This window comes from Panonychus citri, unplaced genomic scaffold, assembly GCF_014898815.1.
Source record: "Panonychus citri isolate SS breed McGregor unplaced genomic scaffold, ASM1489881v1 Contig00144, whole genome shotgun sequence".
NCBI classification, from domain to species: domain Eukaryota; kingdom Metazoa; phylum Arthropoda; class Arachnida; order Trombidiformes; family Tetranychidae; genus Panonychus; species Panonychus citri.
Genome location: NW_026515549.1, coordinates 908,625 through 934,616, shown reverse-complemented (window position 1 = coordinate 934,616; position 25,992 = coordinate 908,625). Strand labels below are relative to the sequence as shown.

Genomic DNA, 25,992 nt, shown 5'->3' with positions numbered 1-25,992 from the left:
TTTGATGTAATCAACATGATGGAGGATTTGATTTGCTATGAAATAATAATGATAAACATAATTGCTGAACAAGTGACAACATGCTGATATCAACAATTTGTTTTGTAAATAATTTAATTGTTATCAAGTTGTATTGTTTGATTGAACAATAATTAACAGAAAAAGATGAAAAGATCTAATTTAATTAAGAAAAAATTAGATTGTCAGTGAATTTGATCGATTGATTGACCTTCGTTCAAACAACATCACTTTTAATAGATCAAGTTGTTTATTAGTTGATTAACCCTTGAGGTGTTCAATCTTTCCTTGATTGTGATTGATCGTTAATCTAACCAACGATCATTTAACAAAATTGAAGACAAGATTCAATTACCTCATTTCATTTAAATCACCAATCGAATTGACTTTTGATTGAAAACTTTCAGTTTCTATGAAAAATAATGATAATCAATCCTCCATGGTCTCCATCATGTCTTAATGGATAACTAATTAGAGAATTAATCAATCGATAGTTTCAATTAGTTTTCCTCGATTCATTTAGATGATAAATAAATTCTCTCATATTTTATTATTCGAAAGTTAACAAAATGATTATCAATTCTTTGATTAGTTCCTCATTATTATTAATCTTGATTCCATCATTTGCAATGGTGATTTCTTTAAGTTTGTCTTTATTGTTATTCTTTCCTTTAATGACAATCGGATACTGACAATTAAGTGTCACCTTAACTCAAACCACCAACATAATGATCAATTGGATATATCTGAATATGAATTATCTCTGCAATAAAATGAATAGATAAGTTTGTTACTATTCTTACGCCCTTCCGGGGCGATCCACGTACCTGGACCATAAAAAGGCAACAGGTTAACGGTTTTTGCTTCTAATAATCTACCTGGTTCAATATTGTAGTTTCCATTTGTGTCAAAGTGAGAAAAACAATCTTTGTCAAAATTTGAAGCGTTTTCGTTATGCTTGAACTGTTTTTAGCTGAGATTACGTTTGTCAGCCAGCGAAAGCTGAGTAAACAAAATTTTAAGCACTAATTACTGAAAATTATGGCTTAGACCTTCATTATCTTCCGTTTATCTTGTTCACTTATAATCCTCAATTGGATAACGTTTCATAGTCGCCATCTATGGACAATTTACTTGGAACATTTTCTCATTGTTACTTTTTGGTTGTTTGTCAGAGCAGATTACTCATTACACGTGCTATTGGGGGAGGGGAGGAGAGGAGAGGAAGTTGAGTGATTAAGATTGACCATCAATACCTTGAAAGTAATACAACCAGTTTCATAGCGATACAAATCAAGACAAGTTAATGTGATCATGATGATAATAGATATGAATTTGATTTCATTGATAATATCTTAGCATCAATATCACTGAGGTAGTTTGATGAACGAAATGATGAGAATGAGAATGATGATAGTGAATGTTGATTGAGACTCGCCCACACTTTTGACCGCAACTGGACAAAAGAAAAGGTAAATTTTGAATAATAATGATCATGATGGAAAAAGATTAACTCAACATCTCAATTAAAGAGGAGGACTAAACGGTTATAGGAAGAGTTCCCGTGATACTAATCATTATTTAACATCTTCAGGAACATGGACAAGTAAAGAATCTTTTTAGAAGTAAGAAAAAAGATGATGAAGAAAATGATAAGTGTTTGGTATATGATGATAATGACGATGATGATGGTGGTGGTTCTCAGAGGGGGTGGTTCAAGTATTTTCGAGACTCGCCCTGCTAATAACAGTATAGCTGATACATTATATTACAATGAGAACTGAAAGCCACTATTAACCAAAACTCATAATTGTTTCCGAGTTTATCTACTGCATATTCACTTGATCATCTTTAAGATCTTTTCCATCACAAAATGTCCTCTTCTTTCCCTCCTCCCCATCACCATCATCATCATCATTAAAACATAAGTGTGTGTAATATGCTTCATGTTGATTATTTTGAGAAATAAAGTAACAACAAGATTCATGGAAACGAATGGCAAATGGAATTGGAAAGCGAGTCTATATCTTGAGGTGAACAGAAATCAGCGCGCTCAAAGTGTTTCAATTTCCAGCTTTTACCTGGTCTCTTATCGCTTTTATTCAGTATCTTTTTTGGCTTCATGATTTCAGTTTACCTTTTATTTTACTCCATCTATAACTTTATGTTATTCATTTCATCATGTTCTGGTGTTATTGTTGTTTGCTGCTGTTTCATTGTGTTTTTCTTCATTGTTATTTTACTATCCTGCGATTCTTTCACTCTTTTGTTTATAAGCATTTTCGTTGCAACGAACGTTTTTTTTTTACGTCAGATGAAATGAGCCAACATTTGCTCACCCGAATCGTGATCTAAACTAATGGATGAATTAACTTGGACGACGCCCGTCCGCTTTATCACGCAGTAATGAACATGAAAAAAGATACTCATGATTATTATTATGATGGCGGTGATGAGGATATCAAAAGTGATGAGAAATGATATGAGGTGTTATCAAAATGTTCATTATGATTATAATGAGCTTCCAATGATTCTGTTTGAGCTTTCAAAGTCTATTAGTATCATCATCATGACAAACTCAATTTATCGAAATTAATTGAGAAAATAACAAAAAGTTAAAGGTCTAATATCAAATCGATATTTCTTTTCTTCAACTCTTCCGAAATGCTAACCATGAACAAGCCTTGCACGTTGAGCCTGAGAATGATGCTGACAAATAGCAGTTCTAATTAAAAAGAGAACAGAAAAAAATCAAATTAATATTAATTCATTCACTTTCACGATTATCAGCTGATCATCGAATTGAGTTTTAAATTGGAAAACAAGACGGAGAAACTTTAGTAAAGATAATTAGTACCTAGAGATTGGATTGATTAAGAACAATTGTTAATTTTCTCATACGAAAAAACGAATGGTTGAGAATAATTTAAATTAATGATAGTAAATATTACTAATGAAAATGAATAGAGAATAAACAGTTTTGAGAAGTAGATTTTTTCTCTGATAGAAAAAAATTGAATTTTCGAAATTTTTGAAACTTCAGACAAGTTATACACATACGAATAATTATTTGTGCATCAATTTTGACAACAATTAAGCTACAATCAATTAGTTAAATGATGCAAATCAAAAAGTTGATAAAAAGTTGCTTCTAATAAATCATCTGATACGATTTTACATTTTCTTTCGCAATAATTGTAATGTTTCAAAATGAATTTGAGAAAAACTAATTTCAAGAAAATATTAATCTAAAAAATAAAAGGTAACATGATTGAGTTATCTCATGATTTTGAAAGGTTGAAGATGAAGATGAAGATGAAGATGGAGATGAGGTGATGGTGATGAAAGGTACAAACGATTGATTTTAAGTATGAGGGAGTCAAGGAGAGCAAAATATGAGTTAACTCTCGATTAGTGTCAAAATTAATTGTGGCTTAGAACAGACAATATGGTGAAAAGAAACAGGTTACTCTCTATTCTGATGCAACATCATTTTGACAGGTAACTGGGGCTTATTATATAATCAACGAGCTTTCAACTATTATTATCATCTTATGTTTCTATTTCATGGTTGCCCATAGTTAACTATTCATCTATCAGTATTCATGATCTTCCCTTCAATCTTTATGGTACAATGATTATCGCAGGGAACCAAGTTGGTCAATGTTCTGATTCAAGTCTAACTAGTTTCAGGTATTAATGGTAATAGATGACCACGTTCCTGGGATGACCTTTATCCCCCTGAGCATTTCAACTCATCAATCAAGTAAATCATGGTAACGATGGTGAATAAAAATGGATAATTAAATTGATTCTAGATTGTTGGGGATGGGAAGCCCTGAGTAAATAAGTTCCATTGACATGAAAAGTATTTAAAATAACAGTAAATTACAGACAATTATGTTGATTGTTTCATTTATCTTAACTCAATCTTTTACTTTTCTTTTCATTCTGTCTTAATAAGATCAATAATCATAATGACAATCAAGTTAACGACTTTGAATTACTGAGAAAATAAACCAAAGGGCTTTTGTCATTTTGTCACTCATTCATTGAATCTCTTTTCTTCATCATCTTCACACTCCCACTTATTATCTATCATTGAATCGCATTTTTCACGCCACTCATTCACTTTTTTTCCATTGAGACGTTTCTTACCTTATTCTCTCCTTTATTTACTATCATTCTCTCTCTAACACCATATAGCTTCATTTTGTATTGGAATGGAAAATTATAATAAATTAACATTAAACGTTGACTTGACCTCAAGTCCACAGGACGTAAGATGAAACATTTAAATGGCAGGACAAAGATTTGACCCGTTGGACATCGATCAGTGGGATATGAGTCCAGGTCAAGATAATTTATCAAGAATCAGTTTGTGTTAAATATAACAAAGAGTGGGAGGGGATCAAAATGATTAGAATTGAATCGAACACGTAAAATTGTAACGTCAACTGTTGCAACAAAAATACTTCTCAAGAAAAGGGAAGATCATTTTGAGGCCAATTTATCACCGCACCTTCTTGTCCATCTATGAATCTATCAAGTAGCTGAGATTTTACAACGATGTGTCTTGTTAGAGAAAGAGAGAGAGAGAGAGAATTGAGGATGAGGGATGAAAGAGAAGAAGAAAGAAAAAGAGTGAGTAAATCTTAGTCCCTTCGCTACAGGTCGTCACACTCTGTGGTGTCACTGTCAACCTTAAACTTTGCCCCAACCCCTTCAGGCATTAGCGTCAATTGACAGAATAGGTAAGGAAAGTAGCAGCAATTGAAGGTGTGAAAGGAAAGTGAGAGGGCTGGAAGGAGGTGGGAAGGGGGTCGATCGAGGAGGAAAAACTATTCTATGAAAAGAAAAGAAATCATTGCCTCAAGTCAATAGCAATTGTGAGAAGAAAATATAATAATAAGTAGAGAGAGAGAGAAAAAGAGAAAAAGAGAATCAAGTTGATTGTTTAATAAACAATTTTCATTAGATACCTGCAAGTAATTCGGTTAATCATTTCATAATCAGAATAATAAGATTGTATCTGGAAAATAAACACATAAAAGAATTGGTCAGTTAACAATTTTGAAAGTGTTTTCGACGGCCTTACAACAATCCTTTAATTGGTAACCTAAATCTTGCAAACCCGGGAGATCAGATGAAAAGCTGATTCTCCTTCCGTGATTGTTTAATAAATCAACCAGGTAGTTGATTTCATTCACTTGATTACGATATTTAGACTTGATTATTACATCTTGTCTCCATCTCGTGTCAATCAGTTCACTGAGAGTACTTTCTTTCATATCTGTAGAAATGTTGATATTAGCAAGATGTCCTTTTAATTGCTTTTCAATTACCTTGTATTCATCCACAATTAGTTGAGTGAAATGAGAGTCAACAGCAGCCTCATTAAGTGACGTTTCAATCAACAACATTTCCTCGTTCAAAGCTTTGTTATTTTTCGCAGTCTCAAGAAAGACACTCACGATCGCCAAACCAACTAATTTAAGTTCAGCCGAGTCCATGGCCTTGTCCAGGGAAGAGCCAATTCCGCAAGTCAAAGATTGGCCGATTGTCGAAATCAATTCAATTAACTGCGACTTGTTTACCCTCGAATCATCTCGGAGCAAAGACAAACCCGTGATGACATCTTGACACAGTTCCATTGGCTATTGGACGAAGAAAACTAAATTCACCGAATAAATTGACAGATAAAAATAGATGGAGAAAAACACAAGCGAAATTAATTATTCTTTTTCAATAAAAACACCCAATCAGCTGTTCCTCGAGGCGATAACCATTTGTTTCTCTGTGGAGTTTGTGGTGACACCTGTTGGCTCATTCGAGAACTTTTTGGACAATTTGTTCAATTTTTTTTTCTTTGCTCTTTGTTGTCATCTTATTTCCTACTTCCTTTTAAATTTGTTTAAATAATCATTTGGCTTTTTTGATTCTTTAATTAAAAGTGAAAATAATGGACACTGTTGATTATTTGAAAGAACTCTGCTTTGTAAGTAGCTGAAAGAAGGACCGAAAAGTGTTACTATCAATGAGTCTCTTCTTGTGAAAATCTTTGTCATTTTTAATTGTTTATATTCATTTGTTATATTTTTTTTTCTTTGTATTTCCGAGCAGGTGAGTGGGAAGAATTGGAACATGATTGACTCTATTTATTCATCTGACCCAGGAAAATGTATCAAATCAGTAATGTGAGTATCGTTTGATATCATTCGACTTTTCTAGCGACTGTTATTGTACTCAATGGATGTTTTCTTTTTTTCTAAATTCTACTTTTTCTCTAGGTTTATAAAGAACAATGTCATTGGAAGCAATAAGAATAAAGAAAACATCATTGAAAGAGGAATCGTTCCAAGACTTTTAAAATTGATTTTAGATGAAACAGTCAAGGAGCAACTTTGCCATGAATCTATCGCTATTATTTGTAGTTTGGCCAAAGGTACTTCGGATCACCTGAGAGTGATAATTGATGTTGGAACGGTTCCCGTGTTGATGCAAAAAATTTCAGATCCAAAAAGTAGCTCATCACTAGTTGAGATCAGTTTAAGAGCATTAAGATCCATCTTCACTTCATCATATGCTCCTATTGATCTTATTTACGATTCAAAACCTTACGGGGTATCTTTTGTGACTTTCCTATTGAAATTGGCCTTGTCATCTCGTAACTGGGTTATTCAGGAATGTATCGCCAATATTTTGGCTAATTCATGCCAAACCGTTGAACATCAAGCTGCACTGTGCAACTACGGTGCTATCCAAACAGTTGCTAACCTTACCCTTTCGCCAGCTTACAAGGTTAAAATACCAGCTCTTGAACTGTTGGCAGCGATTTGTCACCAAAATGAGGCTGCCTCTGAAATTGCTGTTTCAACTTCAATCAATGGTAAAAGACTTCCACAAATATTGACTGAGCTTATGAACCAGGAAAACACGCCAACAATTCAATTCAACGCAGCGAAATGCTTGACTTACATGTACCGTGCTGGAGCAATTTTGTCCAAAGACAATGAAATTGTTTTCAAAACTCTCCCTACATTGGCTCGTATGTGTGAAAAGGATAAAGAGCCCTGTATAAGAGCGGCATCGGCTCATATTCTTGCCTATTTAACTGAAGTAGATTCTGAACTTCAAAAAACTGCAGCTATTTGTAATCATATTATACCAACATTAGCCGATTTTTTCAAATATCAACCTTCATGTCAAGGACTTTCAGAGAAGCAAAATGCTGTTCCTTTTGAAAAAAGTTCATCACCACAAGACGAACCTGCATCAATGACTGAGGCTGATTTTGTCGAAAAAGTAAAGCTAACCATCGGTCAGGAGATGAAAGAAGCTGCTCTCAAGGCGTTTGCTTCTTTAGCTGCTAACGAAGAAGATACAAGAAAGAAGATAATAGAAACAGATATGCTGATGGAAAATATTATCAATGGTTTATCAGATCCCAATTTAAAGATCAGATTGGCAGCATTACGATGTCTTCACTCATTATCGAGATCAGTTCAACAATTAAGGACAACCTTTCAAGACCATCATGTTTGGATTCCATTGAAGAGTCTTTTAAATAATGCAACTGATGATGTTTTGATTGTTGTATCGAGCACCTTATGTAATCTTCTTCTTGAATTCTCACCAAGCAAAGAAGTAAGTAATTATCGATAATCTATCTACTCAATTAATAACTTGGAATTTTTCATCAACAGCATTTCTTGGATCGTAATGCGGTAGAGAGACTTTGCTCTTTAACTGAACGTTCAGAAACCGCTTTAAGATTGAACGGCGTATGGGCTCTCATGAATATGGCATTTCAAGCAGATCAAAATACGAAAAACCAAATCCTCACTTGTCTTGGAACTGCTCAAATTTTAAAGCTAATTTCAGATCCAGAGTCAACAATTGTAATAAAAACTCTTGGTCTCATTCGTAACTTATTATCCACTAAATATGTAAGCCCTTGTTGATTAAGTTAATGTTACATTGGTTAATCTGTTATTTTATTTTCTTATTTACATTAATTATTTCAGCACATAGATTCAATCATGTCATCTCATGGAAAACAATTGATGCAAGCGGTCAACATGGCTCTTGATGATGAACATCCAGCCGATATTAAAGAGCAAGCACTTTGTATTCTAGCGAATATCGCTAGTGGCAATGCTGCCAAAGAATTCATCATGTCCAATGAGGAAGTTCTCAAGAAGCTCTTGAACTACATGATCCACAGTAATGTCAAATTACAAATAGCGTCGGTCTTTTGTGTATCTAATTTACTTTGGAAAGAGGAAGATGGGGCAGCTAAACGCCAAGCTAAATTGAAAGACATGGGAGTTAAAAGTGCTTTGAAACAGCTTCTCCACACTCAAGATACAGCGTTATTTGATCGAGCTAAAACGGCATTAGATCAATTTTCCAATTTTCATTAGAACCATTTGAGATTAATTTGAAAATGGTAATTTTATACATTCTATTTCTCTCACAATTTGTATAATTTGTGATACAAGTCACAAATCTGATGAGTTGTTGTCAACCTAAACAAATCACTCGGTTGAATAAACCATCATCTTAACGTCAAATCAAAATTGTCTATTATTGTTTCACGACAAACTAACAAGAAAACAGCTTAATTGATAAAAAAAAAGCCTAAATTACTATACAAAGTACGAAAAAACTAATTATCTTTCGGGTTTCTTGATCAATAGACAGATAACGACTATAAGTATAAGTCAATATGAGGACCATGAGGTTAAATGTTAATCATTTCGTGTCTAATTAGCAGAAGCGAAAATACCAATTACAATAATCACGTGTTTGGACTGCTTATCGTTACCGATGCCTCGAATACTAAACGTGTCTTTCTCGAGTTGATATTAATCTTTTTTCATCAACTTTGATTAGACTTTTGAATTTTCTGTGAACATAAAATTTGTGTCAGGGAAAATTTTTTTGTATCTCTGATGTGCCATTCGTTATGGAGACGTAAGTTGATGGCATGTGAATGGTGTGGAAAGGTTGACGCTAATAACTTTTAGGCCACTTTGGCGATTTGCGAATTGTTTATTCAAATTTCTAGAGAAAATTTTTTATTCTTGAGAAGTTTTATTCGACGTAATTTTGAAAATATCAAATCACCATTGACCTCAAAAGATCAGAAAAGTCAATTGAATTGGTTGACAAAGTTAAACGTCTTTTCAATTTCTTGGACCTTTCAGCTTGAACTTTAGCTCGAGTTGCAGTCTAGAGATCATTTAAGTTTATCAAAGATTTTCCATTTATTCTTATAAGTCCGATTGATCATGGATTATGATTTTGAAATGACATTTAGTAAATTTCGAAAAGGTCTTTTCCAAAAAGTTGTCTAAAAGTCGATTGAAGAAAAAATCGTTTGATGCAATCGATTGAATAATCGATCAATTAGGTGAAAAATGTTCGAGTTACAAATAATCGGTAAACTATTTAATCGATCTCATTTTCGATAAAATCTTTAAACAACTTTAAACTCGAACCATAAATGAGCAATAAATAATATTAATACCTGAAGGGTTAATTGTTGACTCTCTTAACAATTGAGTCATTTAATTTCATTTATCATCAAAAGATGATTAACAATTTTCTTTATTTTCTAGAAATTTCTCATTTAAAACCCAAAGGATTGCAATTAGTTAACCTTCCCTAGAAATGTTGCTTTCCCTCATTTTCTTTTCTTTTCCTCCATTTTTCTATTTTTTTTTATAAATTTCGAAATTTCTGTTTATTCCCAAAAGAATTAATTATGTTTAATTGTTGGACTAACAATTTAGCTTTTTCCATATCAACTAAATTCTTTAGTTGTTTCCTTTTCCTCTTAAGTTGCTATAAAAAGCCAACATTAATTTTGAAAGTGTTAAGTCTTAATAGTCAAGTGTTACAATAAAATACATTTTGTTTCTATTATTCTTCACCTAGTACTGTTGAAGCTTCAAGCTAACTTTAATAAGTGCTAATTCTGAATAGTTCTCACTGTGTTTGTGTTGAATTGAATTTGTGCTTAATTTAATGGTAAAGGTTCAAACCTCTGAACTCACCTTCTCCCATTGTCTTGATTCTAATTCTGAATAGTTCTCACTGTATTTGTGTTGAATTGAATTAGTATCTGTTTCTCCTGAGGTTAGTATCTCTGAAATCACCTCAATCTTGATTCTATCTCTGAATAGTTCTCACTGTGTTTGTGTTGAATTGAGCTAGTATCTGTAATCACATTTGATTCTAATTCTGAATAGTTCTCACTGTGTTTGGTTTGAATTGAATTAGTATCTGTTTTCCTAAAGGTAAAGGTTCGAACCTCTGCAATCACCTTTATTCTTGTTTCTAATTCTGAATAGTTCAATATTGTGATTTATTGAATTGAGTTAGATTTTAATCTTTTCGTTATTAAATATATAAATTGGAAATTGTGTAAGTGGTAAAGGTCACGGGTAATCCAGCATACGAATCTTTAGGTAATTGTAAGACCTGAGAAAATCCTGAATTGGTTCAAACCTTCAATTTAACATTACAAAATGGCGCAGTCGACAGGATTGTCCGCTTCTCTTTCCTTCTGACGCGTTTCCTACTTATGTGTTTATGGCCGATGAACAAAGTCCAAAGGAAGCCTCAAAAATTTCTGGTCTCTCTTTCGACGAACAATCAACTTTATTAAAATCATGGGGCCTGGAAGTTCCAAATGAGGAATTGGCTAAGATTTTATTAAAAGAAGCCGCTGTTACTCAACTAATGATTGTTAACATCGATGTTTCTATTTCTAATATTGGAAAAATGAGTTCAAACTCGCTGAATGGTATCAATACTCCTGAATGGATTCTCAGATTGAGGAAGGAAGGAGTTAATGAAACCGAAATAAGAGAAATCATCTCTCATTTAGGTGTTAAACAAACAATGATGACTTTGGCTACTGAAGAATTGGTTAACCAATTAGCTATCAGTAAACCTGTTAAAATGTTAATCTGGTCAATCATCAAAAAGTGGAAACTTGGTGATGATGATGATGACCAACCTCGAGCAAGTACAGCAAGAAAAATGGTACATGCTGATACTCAAATTAGACGTGCGTTATTAGACTCTACTGGTAATGATGATGAAGATGTTCTTCATCAAGGAAGACAACAACAAATTGGTAATGATAATTTCCCCAAGAGTTCCAACTCCAGTTTCTGTAATAAATGTTCCTGTTCAGGAAAATGTTCAAGTTCCTATTCCTGTTTATGGTAATCAGTCAGTGCAACATTTCCCTTACCCAATGTTTGATAAAGACCCAGTTCTACCTCCCTTTAAGCCATCAATGGATGCATGGCAATGGCTTAAGAATGTCAAACGACAACTAAAGTATGAACGATGTTCCGATGAAACCCGATTACGTGTTCTAAAGAAAGCTCTAGCTTATGAATTTTTGAATGCAGCCGATTCATTAGATGAACAAGATCTCACCTACGATGGTTATGTTGAAGCTTTAGAAAACTACCTTAAAGGTCCAGCCGCTTTAGCTACAGCACAAGCTGAATTAAGCTCATTAATTTATAACTTTGATGAACATCCATCAATCTTTGTGGAAAAACTCAAGGATAGAGTGACAAAGGTAAAAGGTAAAATTGAAAAACAAGGTTTTATCTATGAAGTTTTAGAACACCTACCGAAAAATATACGAGATCATTTGGTCGAAGTACGTGCAAACGTTGATTTAGATTCATTACTTGGAGTATTGATTCATAAATATTATAACAACTTGGAACAAAAGAAAATGAAAGAGAAATCTTATCAAGAAAAGATTAAGATTAGAAACAATCAACAATTAACTGGAACTCCAACAATTAAAGATAATCGTTACAACAACAACCAGAAGAACCGGTAAGAAAAGTTCTTAAGTGTTGGAAGTGTCTTGAAACTGGACATACAGCTAATCATTGTCCCGTTAAAACACAATTACCACAATCAAATCAGCCGAGACCAACCTCTCAATCTGATTCAAGTAATCAATCAACATCTTCCAAAAGTTCAACTACCATTTCATCTAATCTAATAAGTGCAACAACTTCTAATGAGAGTCCAAACTCTTATCGATTTTGTTTTATGTCAAATGTAAAACATCAAATGATTACTCAAATCGACAATGAAAATGTTCCAAAGGTAACAATGCATTTGTGTTTACCTGATCGAACCCAATTTATTTCTGGTGATGTCTTAATTGACACCGGTGCTAATACTGCCTGCATTGATCGACAATTAGCCCACAGATTAAAAGCTTATGTTATGCCTTCAGATATAATAATCAAAGGTGTAGTTGCTAACAACTTTTTAAGTGTTCATGGTGCTGCTTATGCTTTAATGATGCATCGAGAAATGAAAACAGTGAAAGCTTTACGTTTTCAAATTTGTGATAATCTAGAACCAGTGATGGTTGTTGGAAATAAATTCTGTGATATTTTCTTCACTACAATTACAAATATTGGAGGTGAATATAAAGTGTCTCTTCAAGAGTATTTGGATACAGAACCTTTAGATTCCGAAATCTTCTTCCGATTCTGTACACCACAAGAATCAATTGAATTGAGTAAACAATCTGCCTCAACTCAAATTTATGCTCCAAGGTATGATGATGAACCTGAACCATCATATCCAAGTGAAAAAGTTAATCCTCACAAAGAACAAGAAATTAATTGTTTCATCAAATCAGTTGAAGAATCGGGTGAGTTAGAAAAAATCTCTATTCCCGTTACCGAATCGATTGAAACCCCAAATTTGGAGGAACGTTTAATGAAGCGAATGGATTCAAATTTATCTGAAGATAAAAAGTTCGAACTACTGAATCTATTAATGCAATTCTCTGACGTATTTTCGAAGAACCGATCTGATCTTGGATTTGTCCCCTGGCAGAAATGGCCTATTCGAATAGATATTGGCGATAATCAAGTCCCATATCAAAAACCCTACCCTTGTACGATAACAATAAGAAAAGCTTATCAAGAAATAATTAAGGATCTTTTAGCTAACGATATTATTGAACATTCTGATGCTCCTGGTGGATCTCCTGCGTTATTAATAAGTAAAACTGATGGATCTTATCGTTTACTAAATGATCTTCGAGCGGTCAACCGCATGACAAAATTAATTTACCACCCAATGCCCCGAGTGGATGATTGCTTGGAAGCAGTGAGAAATGGTAAATACTTCAACATGTTTGATTTGTATCAAGGATACTTTCAAATTGAAATTCCGCCTGATGAACGTTGTAAAACAGTATTTGTAACCCCTGATGGGAAATATCAATATAAAAGGTTACCAATGGGTTTATCATGTGCCCCCTTTGAATTTCAACGACTTATGAATAAAGTTCTGGAAGGACTGAATTATTCTGAGTGCATTGGATATTTCGATGATGTGCCTGTTATCGGAAAGTCGTGGCCTGATTTATTGGAAAATACTAAAAATGTATTGAGCCGTCTACGGCAATGGAATTTAAAAATTAAAACCGATAAATGTCGATTTGGTTGTCAAGAATTGGTATTGTTGGGACATTTAGTCAATGGTAATGGAATCCGACCTGATCCAAAGAAAGTCGAAGCTTTAAAAAGATTACCACGTCCAACTTCAGTAAGACAATTACAATCAATTCTTGGATGTTATAACTATTTTTCACGTTATATCCCAAATTTTACTCAACTTGCAATTCCACTTTATCGATTAGTCTCAAAAGAACGAAAGTTCAAAATGATTAAACAAGATTATGAAGCTTTGGATAAGCTAAAAACGCTCTCATTGATACAACTTTACTCTCTCATTTTGATCCAAATCTAAGAAGAAAATTAACTTCAGATGCTAGTGACTTAGCAATTGGAGGCATTCTAATGCAAGAGGATCCTAATCAACCAATTCCAAAAGATTATTCATCTTTATCGGAAGTTCCAATTGAGAAAATTGTTCAATGGTTGCCTATTTCCTTTTATTCACAAAAACTTGCAAATCATCAACAAAATTATTCTGTGAGTGAAAAGGAATTACTTGGAGTTCTAATTGGTATCAACAAATTCAGACACTATCTCGAAGGTGATGAATTTTGATCGAAACCGATCACCATGCCTTGTGCCAATTACAAAAGTCAACTTTAAAAATCAAAGGCTCCAACGATGGAGTATCATGATGGATTCCTACAAATACAAAGTAATTTATAAAGAAGGTAAAATTCATCCTGGTGATTGTTTCAGTCGCTATCAATCCGAATGGGATCACAGGAAGATTGATCCAGAGAAAGATTATTTAGAAAATCTCTTACTAATTCAAGATGAAATGAATTTTCCATCTTTACCTTATTATAATTTACCTACAACCGATGAAGAAAATCAACTCAATCAAATCTTTCAATTTGATAAAGTGATTAAATCTAATGTTGTTTATTATCTAAAAGTCAATTCAAATTGGAAAGAAGAGATAATAACAAATCAATTAAAAAATCCTGAATATGCAAATATAATCAACGATTTAAAAACCAATCCTCAATCAACTTATAATAAACGATATTCATTACGAAATGAAATGTTATATCGAAAACCAGTTTATGGACATGAAAATCAACGAATTGCAATAACTAGTGAAATGTTAAATAAGTTATTTGCTGAAGAACATGAATCGCCAATTGGAGGTCATTTCGGTACAGAGAAAACGTATCTTCAAATCTCCCGTCGATTCTGGATGCCACTTTTGTATGATGAAATCAATCGACTATGTCAAAATTGTCATACCTGTCAAGTTGCTAAGCCAAGTAATGTTACATATGCTGACCCATCGTTAAAACCTATTCCTGATTCTGTTTTTGATCGACTTGAAATGGATGCCCAAGGGCCATTAACTTATAACAAAGGTAAATCCAAAGTTATCTTAGTTCTAGTTGACACATTAACTCGATTTGTGTATGCTAAAAGTTATCCTAATCAAACCTCATTAACAGTCAAAGCCTTTCTAAAGGAATTTTTCTCAATTTTCGGAATACCCAAAGTTATCCAAACAGATAGAGGTCGAAATTTCGTCTCTGTAGAAATTGAAATTTTCTTAACCAAGAAAAGTATTAAACATGATGTTTCGAACGCATATCATCCTCAATCTCAGGGTGTAGTTGAAAGAACAAACCGAACAATCGGTGACAGACTTCGAACTTATATTATCGAAAATGGGTTAAACGAAGGTTTAGAAAAAGTTCTTCAATATGCAGTTTATTCAATAAACTCATCCATTCACAAAATTCATAAATTTTCTCCCTATTTTCTAATCTTTGGAAAAAATCCAAATAAGCCTTTGGATAATCAATTAGAAATTTCCTCATTTACCAATCAATCAATTGATTCAGCGAGAAAATTAACAAAAGCTCGTTTGATCGCTCAACAATATTATTATCAATCGATAATAAGAAAAGCTTCAAAGCCTAATCCTTATTTAGTTGGTGACTTTTGTCTGATTAAAAATTCAGCTCCTTCATTAGGAACCACCAAAAAGTTAACACCTAAATTTCATGGTCCATTTCTTGTATTAGGAATTAGATTCGGAAGTGTTTTATTACTTAATCCAATTAACTTTGAACATTTTACTGTTAATTTGAGTCTAACTAAACCCTATTACGATGAATTGTCCGAACAATTAAAACATTTGAGAGAAACCTATTTCGATATAAATTCAGATAATTGGTTAATTGAATCTCCTGATAGTTTAGAGAATGAACTTATCGATAAATTCAAACTCAAAGTGAATAATAACATCGACAAACAAGTTAATACAAATCAAATATCAATAGATTCCCCCACTAACAATCAAACTTTAAGCTCACAATCAGTTGTTGACAACTTTACTATTGATAATTTGGATGTCTATTCATTCAAACAAAGTGAAATTAATATTCAAATGAATGATAAGAATGGAAATCTGATTAAATATAAAACAAAAGCTGATGCTGAAAATCTGAGATCTCAAGATCAAGAGAAAAAGAAACGAAAACAGTATCAAACTGCTACAAGAGACATTATCGAAAATAATCAAATAATTGATGATGGAAAACTCTACTCATTAAGACAAAGAAAAAGATTAGTCTTTTTAATTAATGAGATTTTGATTTCGAAATCAACAAATGATAAAAAGATTAAAATTGCCGCTAATCAACTTAATCCAGAGGCGCAACAATCGATGGTCAAGTCAAAGACAAAGAAAATTGAACCCGCCATTAATTGTATTATCTCTGAAGAGAACGAGTTAATTGTGTTGATCAAATTAATTAACCAATTAATTTACTATTTAAGACTAATTGTTGATTCGAATCAAATTTATTTTGTTAAATCTTTCAAAGTGAAATCAAATCAAATCTTCTAATTAACAATCAATTGTTTAAAAGTGTTAAAGTAATAACTTGTGACTCATCAATGGCTTCTAAAAGCCCAACACCTTCAATCAATTGTGATTCTGATGTTGAATCAATCAAATCTTCAACTGATTCCATTCAAGTGAATGATGAAAATCTCGTTGAGAACAATCAATTAAATGATGGTGAAAATTCTGATGATTCTGGTTGGGAATTTCCATCTCGAGATGCCCCTGAAAGTGAAGATTTTAGTGTTATGTATTCCCGTTTAAAGCTAAAAGACCCACTACCAGTTTCAACTGCTGACTCAATTAGAAAAATACCCAAAAATTTGGTCGATGATACTCCTTATCCTCCACCATCTCGACTCTATGTGAAACAAAAACTGTTCCCAAATATAAAAAGTGAATTCAAATTCGCTGACTACCAAGAACCTGAAAGTTTCCATGCAGCTCAACAAAATCTAGACCGAGACTTGTCTCTTTATACGGAACAAAAAGATTGGTACACCGAATTCATTAAAGAAAAGGTCAAGTTTAATCTTATTGAAGATATAAAAATTATCAATTTTGAAAATTTACCTAAAGGTTTATCAAGAGCAAAAGTTATTCATTCAGAATTAACTTCAATTATTAATCAAATTATTTGTGCTTTTTGTGAACAAATTTCAATCGTTCCCTTGAATTGTTCAGATTGTAAGAAAATCTATTGTTCACCTTGTGTCAAATGGTTACGAGATCTCATCACTCAATCGAATTTGGAACCAACAAAGAATTCAAATGAATTTCTTTGTATTGATGAAAACTGTTTGGTAAAAAGTTCAACTCAACAAATCTATCGACAAGCTACTCAAGTAGAAAAACAATCAATCATTTCTTTTTACAATGAAGCCAAATTCTTATGTATTCATGATTGGTGTAAAATCTCGTTGGCAAATCATGTTTATTCCTATCACATTAAAACCTGTCGCCGTGGACCTGTTGATTATTTCTTTGATAAAGATTTAACTTTAAATTTTGTCTCTGGTCCAGTTAAACAAGAATTGGTTGAAAAACCTCGAAAATTGGCTAATCTCTTGCCTCAACATTTAAAGGTAAAAGAAATGGATAAACCTCATCGTGTAAATTGGCAAGAAAAAGCGAAAGTTTGTGCTTATATTTTAAAAGAAGCTCAAGGTGACTCAAGTCTAACTTCTACTGCATTACGAGCTCAAACTAATTTGTCACTTAATTGGTGGAATAATAAAGCCCAATTAAAAGATCCAACTATTCCTCTTAGTGAAGGTGAAGAATGGGTGAGAAAAATTGGTTTTCCATCCGTCTCAGCTAAACCTGAACCCTCTGCCTGTAATTGGCCTTATTCAAAAATGAATAAGATTCCCTATTACCTGTTACAATCATCGGTAAATTGGCAAAGATTTAAAGTCAATTGTTATGGTGATGATGATAATGAATCAATTGCCTCATCAACATCATCAATGGTCTTATATTCAACAAATATCGAAGATCCTGAAACACCGTTTACCCGAATTAATCCATTCGATCTATTGGACTCAGAACAATCTGAAAAAGCCTTGGAATTTTTAAAACAATTTCCCTCATCAATTAACAAGGAAAGATTTTACTTGACTCCCAAGTTATCATCTAATGAAAAATCAAATGAACGACGTGAAAGTCGACGAGCTCAATTAGCTGAAGCCTGGTCAAGTCGCCCTAAAGCTATTCTTCCCACTCTAGCTAATGAACAGTTAGAAGCAATTCAATTAACCTCTGAAGGTATTGAAAATAAATCAACCATTTTTTGTATCAATTCTGTTTGTTTACGAATATGGGAAAATGGTAAAGAAAAACCCCGTCCATGTTGGATTACAATTATCGATGGAAACATGAAAGTAATTTATGAAACTTTCGTTAAATATGCTGAATGTCATTGTATGGATTCAAAGTTCCATGGACTCAGAAAATTTCATCTTAAAAATGCTCGAAATCTTCGCATTGTTCGTGATCAAATAATAACCTTTCTTTCATGTGCTTCAAGAATCGTTGGTTCTGGACTCATTAATCAATTCAATAATATTGGTTTTACTGATTACGAAATTAAACTTTTACTTCCTAAGTGTCGAGAAGTCAATCAATTCTTCTCACCTTACTATCATTCAGCCATGAGCTTACATGTAATCGCCTTCTTGTGGTTTACTGGATACACAATTACCTCCGAACCTCATTCACCTGTGGTCGAAGCCATTACAGCAATGCGATTATATCTTCTACAAAATCATCAAATCGAACATGAAGCTGAAGCTCTTGGTGGAATTCACAATCAAAATGCTGAAATTACCTGTGGAAATTCAATTACCTCTGCCCTCTTGTATTTCATTGATTACGAAATCAAACAGAAACGAATGCAATGGCCTGAAGAATGGAAATTAAATCCGAGAGTAAGATCAACACCAACATTCAATGATGATAATTGTGTTTATCCTGATCAAGAATTACTCAAAGCTTTATTCCAACAACGATATGAAGATCTCAAGGAAGAGAAAGATAAAGAAAAGATATAAGGAGATCATCCTCAATTTTCCGCCGAGATGAAAAAGACAATTGGGATAAAAATCGACCTGTTCTAAGTTATCTTCCCGCTTTACTTAGAACCAATTCTGATATTAATCTAAGCCCTCGACTAAAGATAAAGAAAGTTTCATGGGAAACTGAATCTGAGGATAAAGATAATCCGAATTTACAAGAAGCAAATCCCGAGGAAAGCCCTGATTCCAATGAAATTGAAAATGAACAATTGTCAGGAGAGTGTCTTAGTCATAAACCGGGGGATGTGAAGGGTTAATTGTTGACTCTCTTAACAATTGAGTCATTTAATTTCATTTATCATCAAAAGATGATTAACAATTTTCTTTATTTTCTAGAAATTTCTCATTTAAAACCCAAAGGATTGCAATTAGTTAACCTTCCCTAGAAATGTTGCTTTCCCTCATTTTCTTTTCTTTTCCTCCATTTTTCTATTTTTTTTTATAAATTTCGAAATTTCTGTTTATTCCCAAAAGAATTAATTATGTTTAATTGTTGGACTAACAATTTAGCTTTTTCCATATCAACTAAATTCTTTAGTTGTTTCCTTTTCCTCTTAAGTTGCTATAAAAAGCCAACATTAATTTTGAAAGTGTTAAGTCTTAATAGTCAAGTGTTACAATAAAATACATTTTGTTTCTATTATTCTTCACCTAGTACTGTTGAAGCTTCGAAGCTAATCTCTTTTAATAAGTGCTAATTCTGAATAGTTCTCACTGTGTTTGTGTTGAATTGAATTCTGTGCTTAATTTAATGGTAAAAGGTTCAAACCTCTGAACTCACCTTCTCCCATTGTCTTGATTCTAATTCTGAATAGTTCTCACTGTATTTGTGTTGAATTGAATTAGTATCTGTTTCTCCTGAGGTTAGTATCTCTGAAATCACCTCAATCTTGATTCTATCTCTGAATAGTTCTCACTGTGTTTGTGTTGAATTGAGCTAGTATCTGTAATCACATTTGATTCTAATTCTGAATAGTTCTCACTGTGTTTGGTTTGAATTGAATTAGTATCTGTTTTCCTAAAGGTAAAGGTTCGAACCTCTGCAATCACCTTTATTCTTGTTTCTAATTCTGAATAGTTCAATATTGTGATTTATTGAATTGAGTTAGATTTTAATCTTTTCGTTATTAAATATATAATTGGAAATGTAAGTGGTAAAGGTCACGGGTAATCCCATACGAATCTTTAGGTAATTGTAAGACCTGAGAAAATCCCTGAATTGGTTCAAACCTTCAATTAATATTAATACCAAATCTATTATTTTATCAGAAATAAATCATTTGAAAATTAATTCTAATCCTGAATTAATCCAGTTTAGTCTACCGAAGTACTTTCGATTTCCGAATTCGGTTTTAAGTTTCATTTTAGAAATTTCTGAGCCATATGAATTACGATTTCGAAACAAATTAATCCTCGTGACGACTCGTGTAGTTTATTATATCGAATTAACCATTGCTGATGATTGTTCTCGAAGTTTTCTAACTCTTCTTTCAATAATCCTGAGTCTAAATATTTAATGTACAGTAAAACCTTTCAAAATGACCCATCATGTTGACAACGATTTGTAGAGCGGGTCATTCGAAAGGGTTGAAATTAATCAATTATTTAGATTAAAAAAATACTAAACACAAATAATTATGAATTATAATCCTCGTAACAATCTGAACTTGAAGTGAAATTATTAATTTTCATTTTTTTAGACCAAATTGATAAGATTTAATCCTAATTAAAACTTAAAAATCTTCCAAATTTAATGTTACCATAACGATGGGTCATTTTGAGAGGGCGTCATTTTGAAAGGCATTACTGTAATTCGATTCACATTCGAACTATTAAAATGTTCAATCCATAGTCGTGAAATTGAATTCTAGCTTTATGAACAAAGTATTATTATGATCTCAATTCACTATGAATTAAACATTTTCCATGATAATTTTAACGAATTAAAGTTCAATCAGTACTAAAGTGAATTATGAATATTATGATTATTTCAATTACAATATTGTAATAATTTAATTCTGGTGAGATTTGATTTCAATCAATGTTAAACAGATTGAAACCAGACAAGATTAATGAGTTTCCATGATAATTTTGTTTATCAAATTTTCACCATTTTAATCAATTTGTTGATGACTAGATGAAAGATTGATTGTTACTTTATATTAATTCATTATTATCATGGTGTAAAAATGAGCTTAATGATGAAAATTTAATGAGTTGATTAAAATCTTTCTCTCTGTTATTCTGATTTATTGAGTGAAAATAATAATTAGAAAATAATATTTTTTAATCCGCAGAATTAATCTATTAGATTTACAATTTATTAAGAATTGGTTAAGAAGTAATTAACTTTCAATGTTTTTCCAACAATTAAGGTGAACAAAAATAAACAGAAAGCAACAGCTTATGTAATTAAAGTTGTGTAATAACTCATATGATGATGATTGTTATCCTTAATCACAATTAATTATTTGGTTCGATAAGTATGAATCAATTATCAAACTAATTAAGTGGTAATTTTGCTGTTTAACAGAAAGTGATTAACTTAAATAAGACTTTTGTTCAAAGATTTACTTTAGATAATCAGTTAAGTGTAATTGTTGATCAGTAGAAACACTTACGAGCCATTAGTTTATCAAACCACCTCGACAACTCTTTCTGTATGTTTGTATTTAGATATCCATAGATGAAGGCATTTGTTGTGGCTGAAGTGGTGGCGATTACATGAAATATTATCGTTTGAAGTGTAATATCACTCGCTGTTAGTGAGGAATGAAAAAAATCCATGTAAAAGTTGAACAGACAGAGGGGAAGCCAAGAGATAACATAGATGAGAATTCCCATGAAAAGTATTATGGTGACTTTGGTATTACATGTAATCTCCTTCTGGAGAAAGTCAAATTTACGTATTAGGATTGAAACTTGATTCTCATTCATCCCTGAACTTGATAACAAATAAGTCTGACGTCGTTTTTCAATGCCATTATAATTAAGATATGATCTTATCCGAATATATGAAATACCGAGAGTCAGTGTTGGGACAAAGATGAAAAATCCATAGACAATAGAGTGATAGATTAATCTGAGTTTAGGATGGAATGAGATCTCATGGCAAATATCCAAAGAGAAATCAGCTACCTGGAGAACTGTTTCAAGTCGTTGGAAATAGAGCAAAGGTGAGGAAAGTGCCATCGAAAATAACCAAATCGATATTGACATTCGAAGTCCATATGAAGGGTGGAAAAAGCTGATTCGATGGACACGATAAGAGTTACACATTATTCGATACTGTCGGTCGATCGCAATAGCGGTGACAGTCCCTGCTGTTACGAAGGCGGTATTGGTCTGAATGAATGGAACTGCTTTACACAAAACTGTCCCCAAGGGCCACGAACGGTGCAATATGGTGGCCAATGTAAAGGGCATTGACAATAGACTGTAAGTTACATCGGCAATGAATAGATTACATAAAAGTAAAGTGTTGGGTGACTGTAAATTTCGTGAAAACATTATCACAATGATTAATATTGAATTCGAAATGAGGCCTGTGGTGATGAAAAATATCCATATGAAGGTTAACGTTTTCTCGAGTAATGGGTCCAATTTTTGGTTCGATGAAAGGTAATTAATCAACATCAATCGAGTTGTTTCATTTTGATCGACAAATCGAGCCAATAAACTATCCTCACGAACGTCGGCACTTTTCAACGCACTTGTCTTGTTATCAAATATCTTTGGATAGATCAACGATGGATTTACCTGTAAATCCATTGGGAAACTTGTCCTTGTCTGGGAACTGGAAACGATCAAGTTGAACAAATTAAATATTAACCAATTTAATAGAATACCTATTGAAGATTATCTGAAATCAGAGATGAGAAAATGTGAAACGATTTACAAATGAAATTCGTAAATATCAAGTGATTTCAAAGAAAACGAAAACAAAAGACTCGAATGAAATTAATCAATTTATCGAACTTGAACTTTTCCAAGCTAACAAAAGTTCACGTGTTTTCTTTTCAATTTTATTTTCGTCTTGTAATTGATTAACTTTGTTATCAAGTTTCAATTCTAATCAATATATCATGTCTATAGCTTATCGAATTATCTTGTTACAATAGTGAAGTAGAATTGGTTTCAACGAATGGAACTGGTTGATTACTTTCTAGTTTTAGAACTCAAGTAATTAATACCCTTTAAATTGATTTTTTTCACTTTCATTTTTTATCTCGAAAGATGATATTCTGCTTCATGAGAACCATGAAGGGCTTTCGTCAATCAAACAATAGGAATCAATCAGAATAGAAGGTCATGTTATAAGAGTTCTTAACTACAGAAATCATATAATAACATTGAAGTAACATGTTGACAAACGTGAAATAAAAATTCATCAAGTTCATTGAAGAAACAAAAAGAGTTGATTCACAAAATGGTTTAAGATAATAATGAATACTTACCCTGAGTTGGTTGATAACCAGGGAGTATGTTAACAGAATCCTAATAGAGATGAATTCAGGTACAGAATTACAATTTTGAAATATAATTTACATTGAACTTTTTGATTTGGTGTAATGATGTTCAATGAAACTTGGATTTCCAATGATATTGGTGATATATGTTGTAGACTCAGGTAAAGAGTAACTTGTCATCTGATTGATAATCCATGATGATGATGATGATCAACTTTCAATTTTAATGTAGAAAATTAGATTCAGACGAAATAAAATCTTACTAATTAATGAGAAGAAAATTTTGTTGATATTTTCATTTGACGATAATCAATGATGACAATCAACTAAATTTCTGCTCAACTCAAAATGTTTCTCCTTTGAAACTTTTTCAATTATAGAAACTCACAACTTCATTTATCTCTCCTGCTCATCCACAATTTATGTCATCAATCTGACCTTCCCCTTCATGTGATCATCAAAATTCTGGATAAAGTTTCAACATATCAAGTTGAATCCATTGGCATAAATTAAGAGAATTTGAAAAATGTATTAATACATTTCCATTTCGAATCAATATTTATCTCGATAATTCTTGACGATTCCAGGGGAGTTTAAATCTTTTCTGTTCTATTTTTTGTCTCTCAAAGTTTTCAACTTTTCCAAACTTTTTACTCTTAATTAATGATCTCAATTGGGTCCATTAAGTTAACCCAATTAAACTTTCCAAAGATTTACCTTTTTTGCTCCTAATCCTCAACATTAAATGTCAACTTCGATCACCCATCATCTTAGTAATGATTATTATTTAATCAGCTAAAGAGTAAAAGCAGAAATTTAATTACTCTAAACAAAAAGAGTCCATTGAATGATTAATAATTCGTAACTTGATGTGTGGAATGAAAAGAAACAAGTTTCACCTTAAATTCATCTCAACGAATACCCATGAGCTATCATGAAATGTCAAGACGATCTTTGTTGTTCTTAATGAGAAAAGGCAGAAAATGTCGTTTCCTTTCATGAGCTTATTCATATTCCATTTGAATCAACAAGTTGAAACTATTCACGTTGACACATGGTTAATACAACTGACAGCATACACACAGTGTACCTGTGAAATATTCAGTCTCAGGTACGATTTTGTATATTTAATTCAGTTGGTCTTGGAATCATCAATTTGAAACTGTCTATCAGAGCTTTTGATGAAAACGGAAATGAAATATTATAACTGAAACCAAAGTAACTCAACTATTCAATTTAGATGATTATTTTAATTGGAATTAGATTACATTCATGTTATATAATAAACTAACATGTTGTACACTTTTCATGCTATAATTTCATGATATCTAAAGCATGAATGAACTGAGCATCATTACAATGAATTATCTTCTAATGATAGAACAAAAAAAAAGTATTTCTGTTCATAAATTGTTCAAGAATGATGATGAAGATGAATAAATTGATTCTTTTTGATTAAATTATTAAAATTATTCTTCCATTGTTGATGATCAGATGATATGAATCTACTTCTTCCAGCATCTCCCTGGTGATATTAATAGACTCTTAAAATGTTAATATCCAACAACTTTAATCTCAGTTTGTTTTTCTCATTCAGAATCATTATTGTATCTTCATTACCAAAGGTCCTTTGAATTGATTAATATTTCATTTATTTACATCAAACTACAACTAAAATGAGTTGATGAATTTGCTTAGCTGATGAATACTCAGTGTATGAAAACTCAATGATAGTTACGGAACTTGAAATTGCATAAAAAAGAAGAGAAGGAAAAAAATCTTTGTTAATTCTGAATAATCAATGAATTTCCATTCATGAGAAATGCTGAGATTGATTACTTTATGTCTACTAACACGCTTAAAGTTTCAATTCTCAATAGAATTTAAAAAGTTATAAAGTTCTGTTCATAAAATTGAATTCACTTCCGTAAGTAAATTTCTGATTAAAAATGGCAAGGGAAATGCTATTGAGAAGCATCAACTTAGCATAGGTAAGTTTATGAAATAGTTAATTAATCTGATTTAGTTGTACCAATTATCGACTATCAATTAAGTCAATGGATCCATTGGCTCTTGGATCAGTTTTTATTAGACTGATAAAAACAAATATCATCTACGCATTGATCAATTGAAAGACTTAACGATTCAAAGTAATTAAACAAATTAATATTAATATTTAACGAATTTGCATTTCAAGTCTCCTTCTAATCTAAATTGATTGGAAATCGAGACCTAATTTAACGTTGTTTCAAGTGGATAGAATTGAAAGTTGCCATTTTTATCACTAAAGTTGAGATTTCAAATGTTCTTATTAATTACTAATTAGAGTGGTGGTTAATTGTGTTTTGAGGAATCAAAGAGACACACGCACATTACAATTAATGGTGTTAAAAGAGATGTAAAAAGAGGGTATTCATTTTGTTGACTGTAAATACAGCAAAGATCAAAAGTATAGAAGCGGTTGAAATGAGATAATTAGACTAATTACTTTTTCTAAGAGATGAAACAAAATTTTTCATCATTTACAAGTTTTAGAGTCAATGGAAAACAAC

At 32.2% G+C, this 25,992-nt stretch overlaps 2 protein-coding genes and 1 long non-coding RNA gene across 3 annotated transcripts; 1 reads left to right on the top strand and 2 right to left on the bottom strand.

The window, feature by feature from the left end:
- Window positions 1-4,945: 4,945 nt before the first annotated feature.
- On the bottom strand, window positions 4,946-5,804 carry LOC128396500 (uncharacterized). The gene is made up of 2 exons (XR_008326799.1): window positions 5,364-5,804; window positions 4,946-5,311 (listed from the first exon to the last, which is right to left on the bottom strand). It is a non-coding gene; the product is annotated as an uncharacterized LOC128396500 (long non-coding RNA).
- Window positions 5,805-5,859: 55 nt separating this feature from the next.
- Window positions 5,860-8,600, top strand: LOC128396459 (armadillo repeat-containing protein 8-like). The gene is made up of 5 exons (XM_053357051.1): window positions 5,860-6,016; window positions 6,142-6,215; window positions 6,309-7,665; window positions 7,725-7,967; window positions 8,046-8,600. The coding sequence occupies exons 1-5, from the start codon at window positions 5,981-5,983 to the stop codon at window positions 8,442-8,444; spliced, it is 2,109 nt and encodes a 702-aa protein (XP_053213026.1). The 5' UTR covers window positions 5,860-5,980; the 3' UTR covers window positions 8,445-8,600.
- Window positions 8,601-21,276: 12,676 nt separating this feature from the next.
- LOC128396468 (neuropeptide Y receptor type 1-like) lies at window positions 21,277-23,864 on the bottom strand. Its single transcript, XM_053357061.1, has 2 exons — window positions 23,429-23,864; window positions 21,277-22,833 (listed from the first exon to the last, which is right to left on the bottom strand). The coding sequence occupies exon 2, from the start codon at window positions 22,740-22,742 to the stop codon at window positions 21,576-21,578; it is 1,167 nt and encodes a 388-aa protein (XP_053213036.1). The 5' UTR covers window positions 22,743-22,833; window positions 23,429-23,864; the 3' UTR covers window positions 21,277-21,575.
- Window positions 23,865-25,992: the final 2,128 nt, after the last annotated feature.

Bases quoted from the DNA above. Each gene is read 5' to 3' on its own strand.
- LOC128396459 (XM_053357051.1), top strand. From the start codon at position 5,981: ATGGACACTGTTGATTATTTGAAAGAACTCTGCTTT. The intron at 6,017-6,141 runs GTAAGTAGCTGA...ATTTCCGAGCAG, and splicing joins ATTTGAAAGAACTCTGCTTT to GTGAGTGGGAAGAATTGGAA. The intron at 7,968-8,045 runs GTAAGCCCTTGT...TAATTATTTCAG, and splicing joins ACTTATTATCCACTAAATAT to CACATAGATTCAATCATGTC.
- LOC128396468 (XM_053357061.1), bottom strand. From the start codon at position 22,742: ATGGATTTACAGGTAAATCCATCGTTGATCTATCCAAAGATATTTGAT.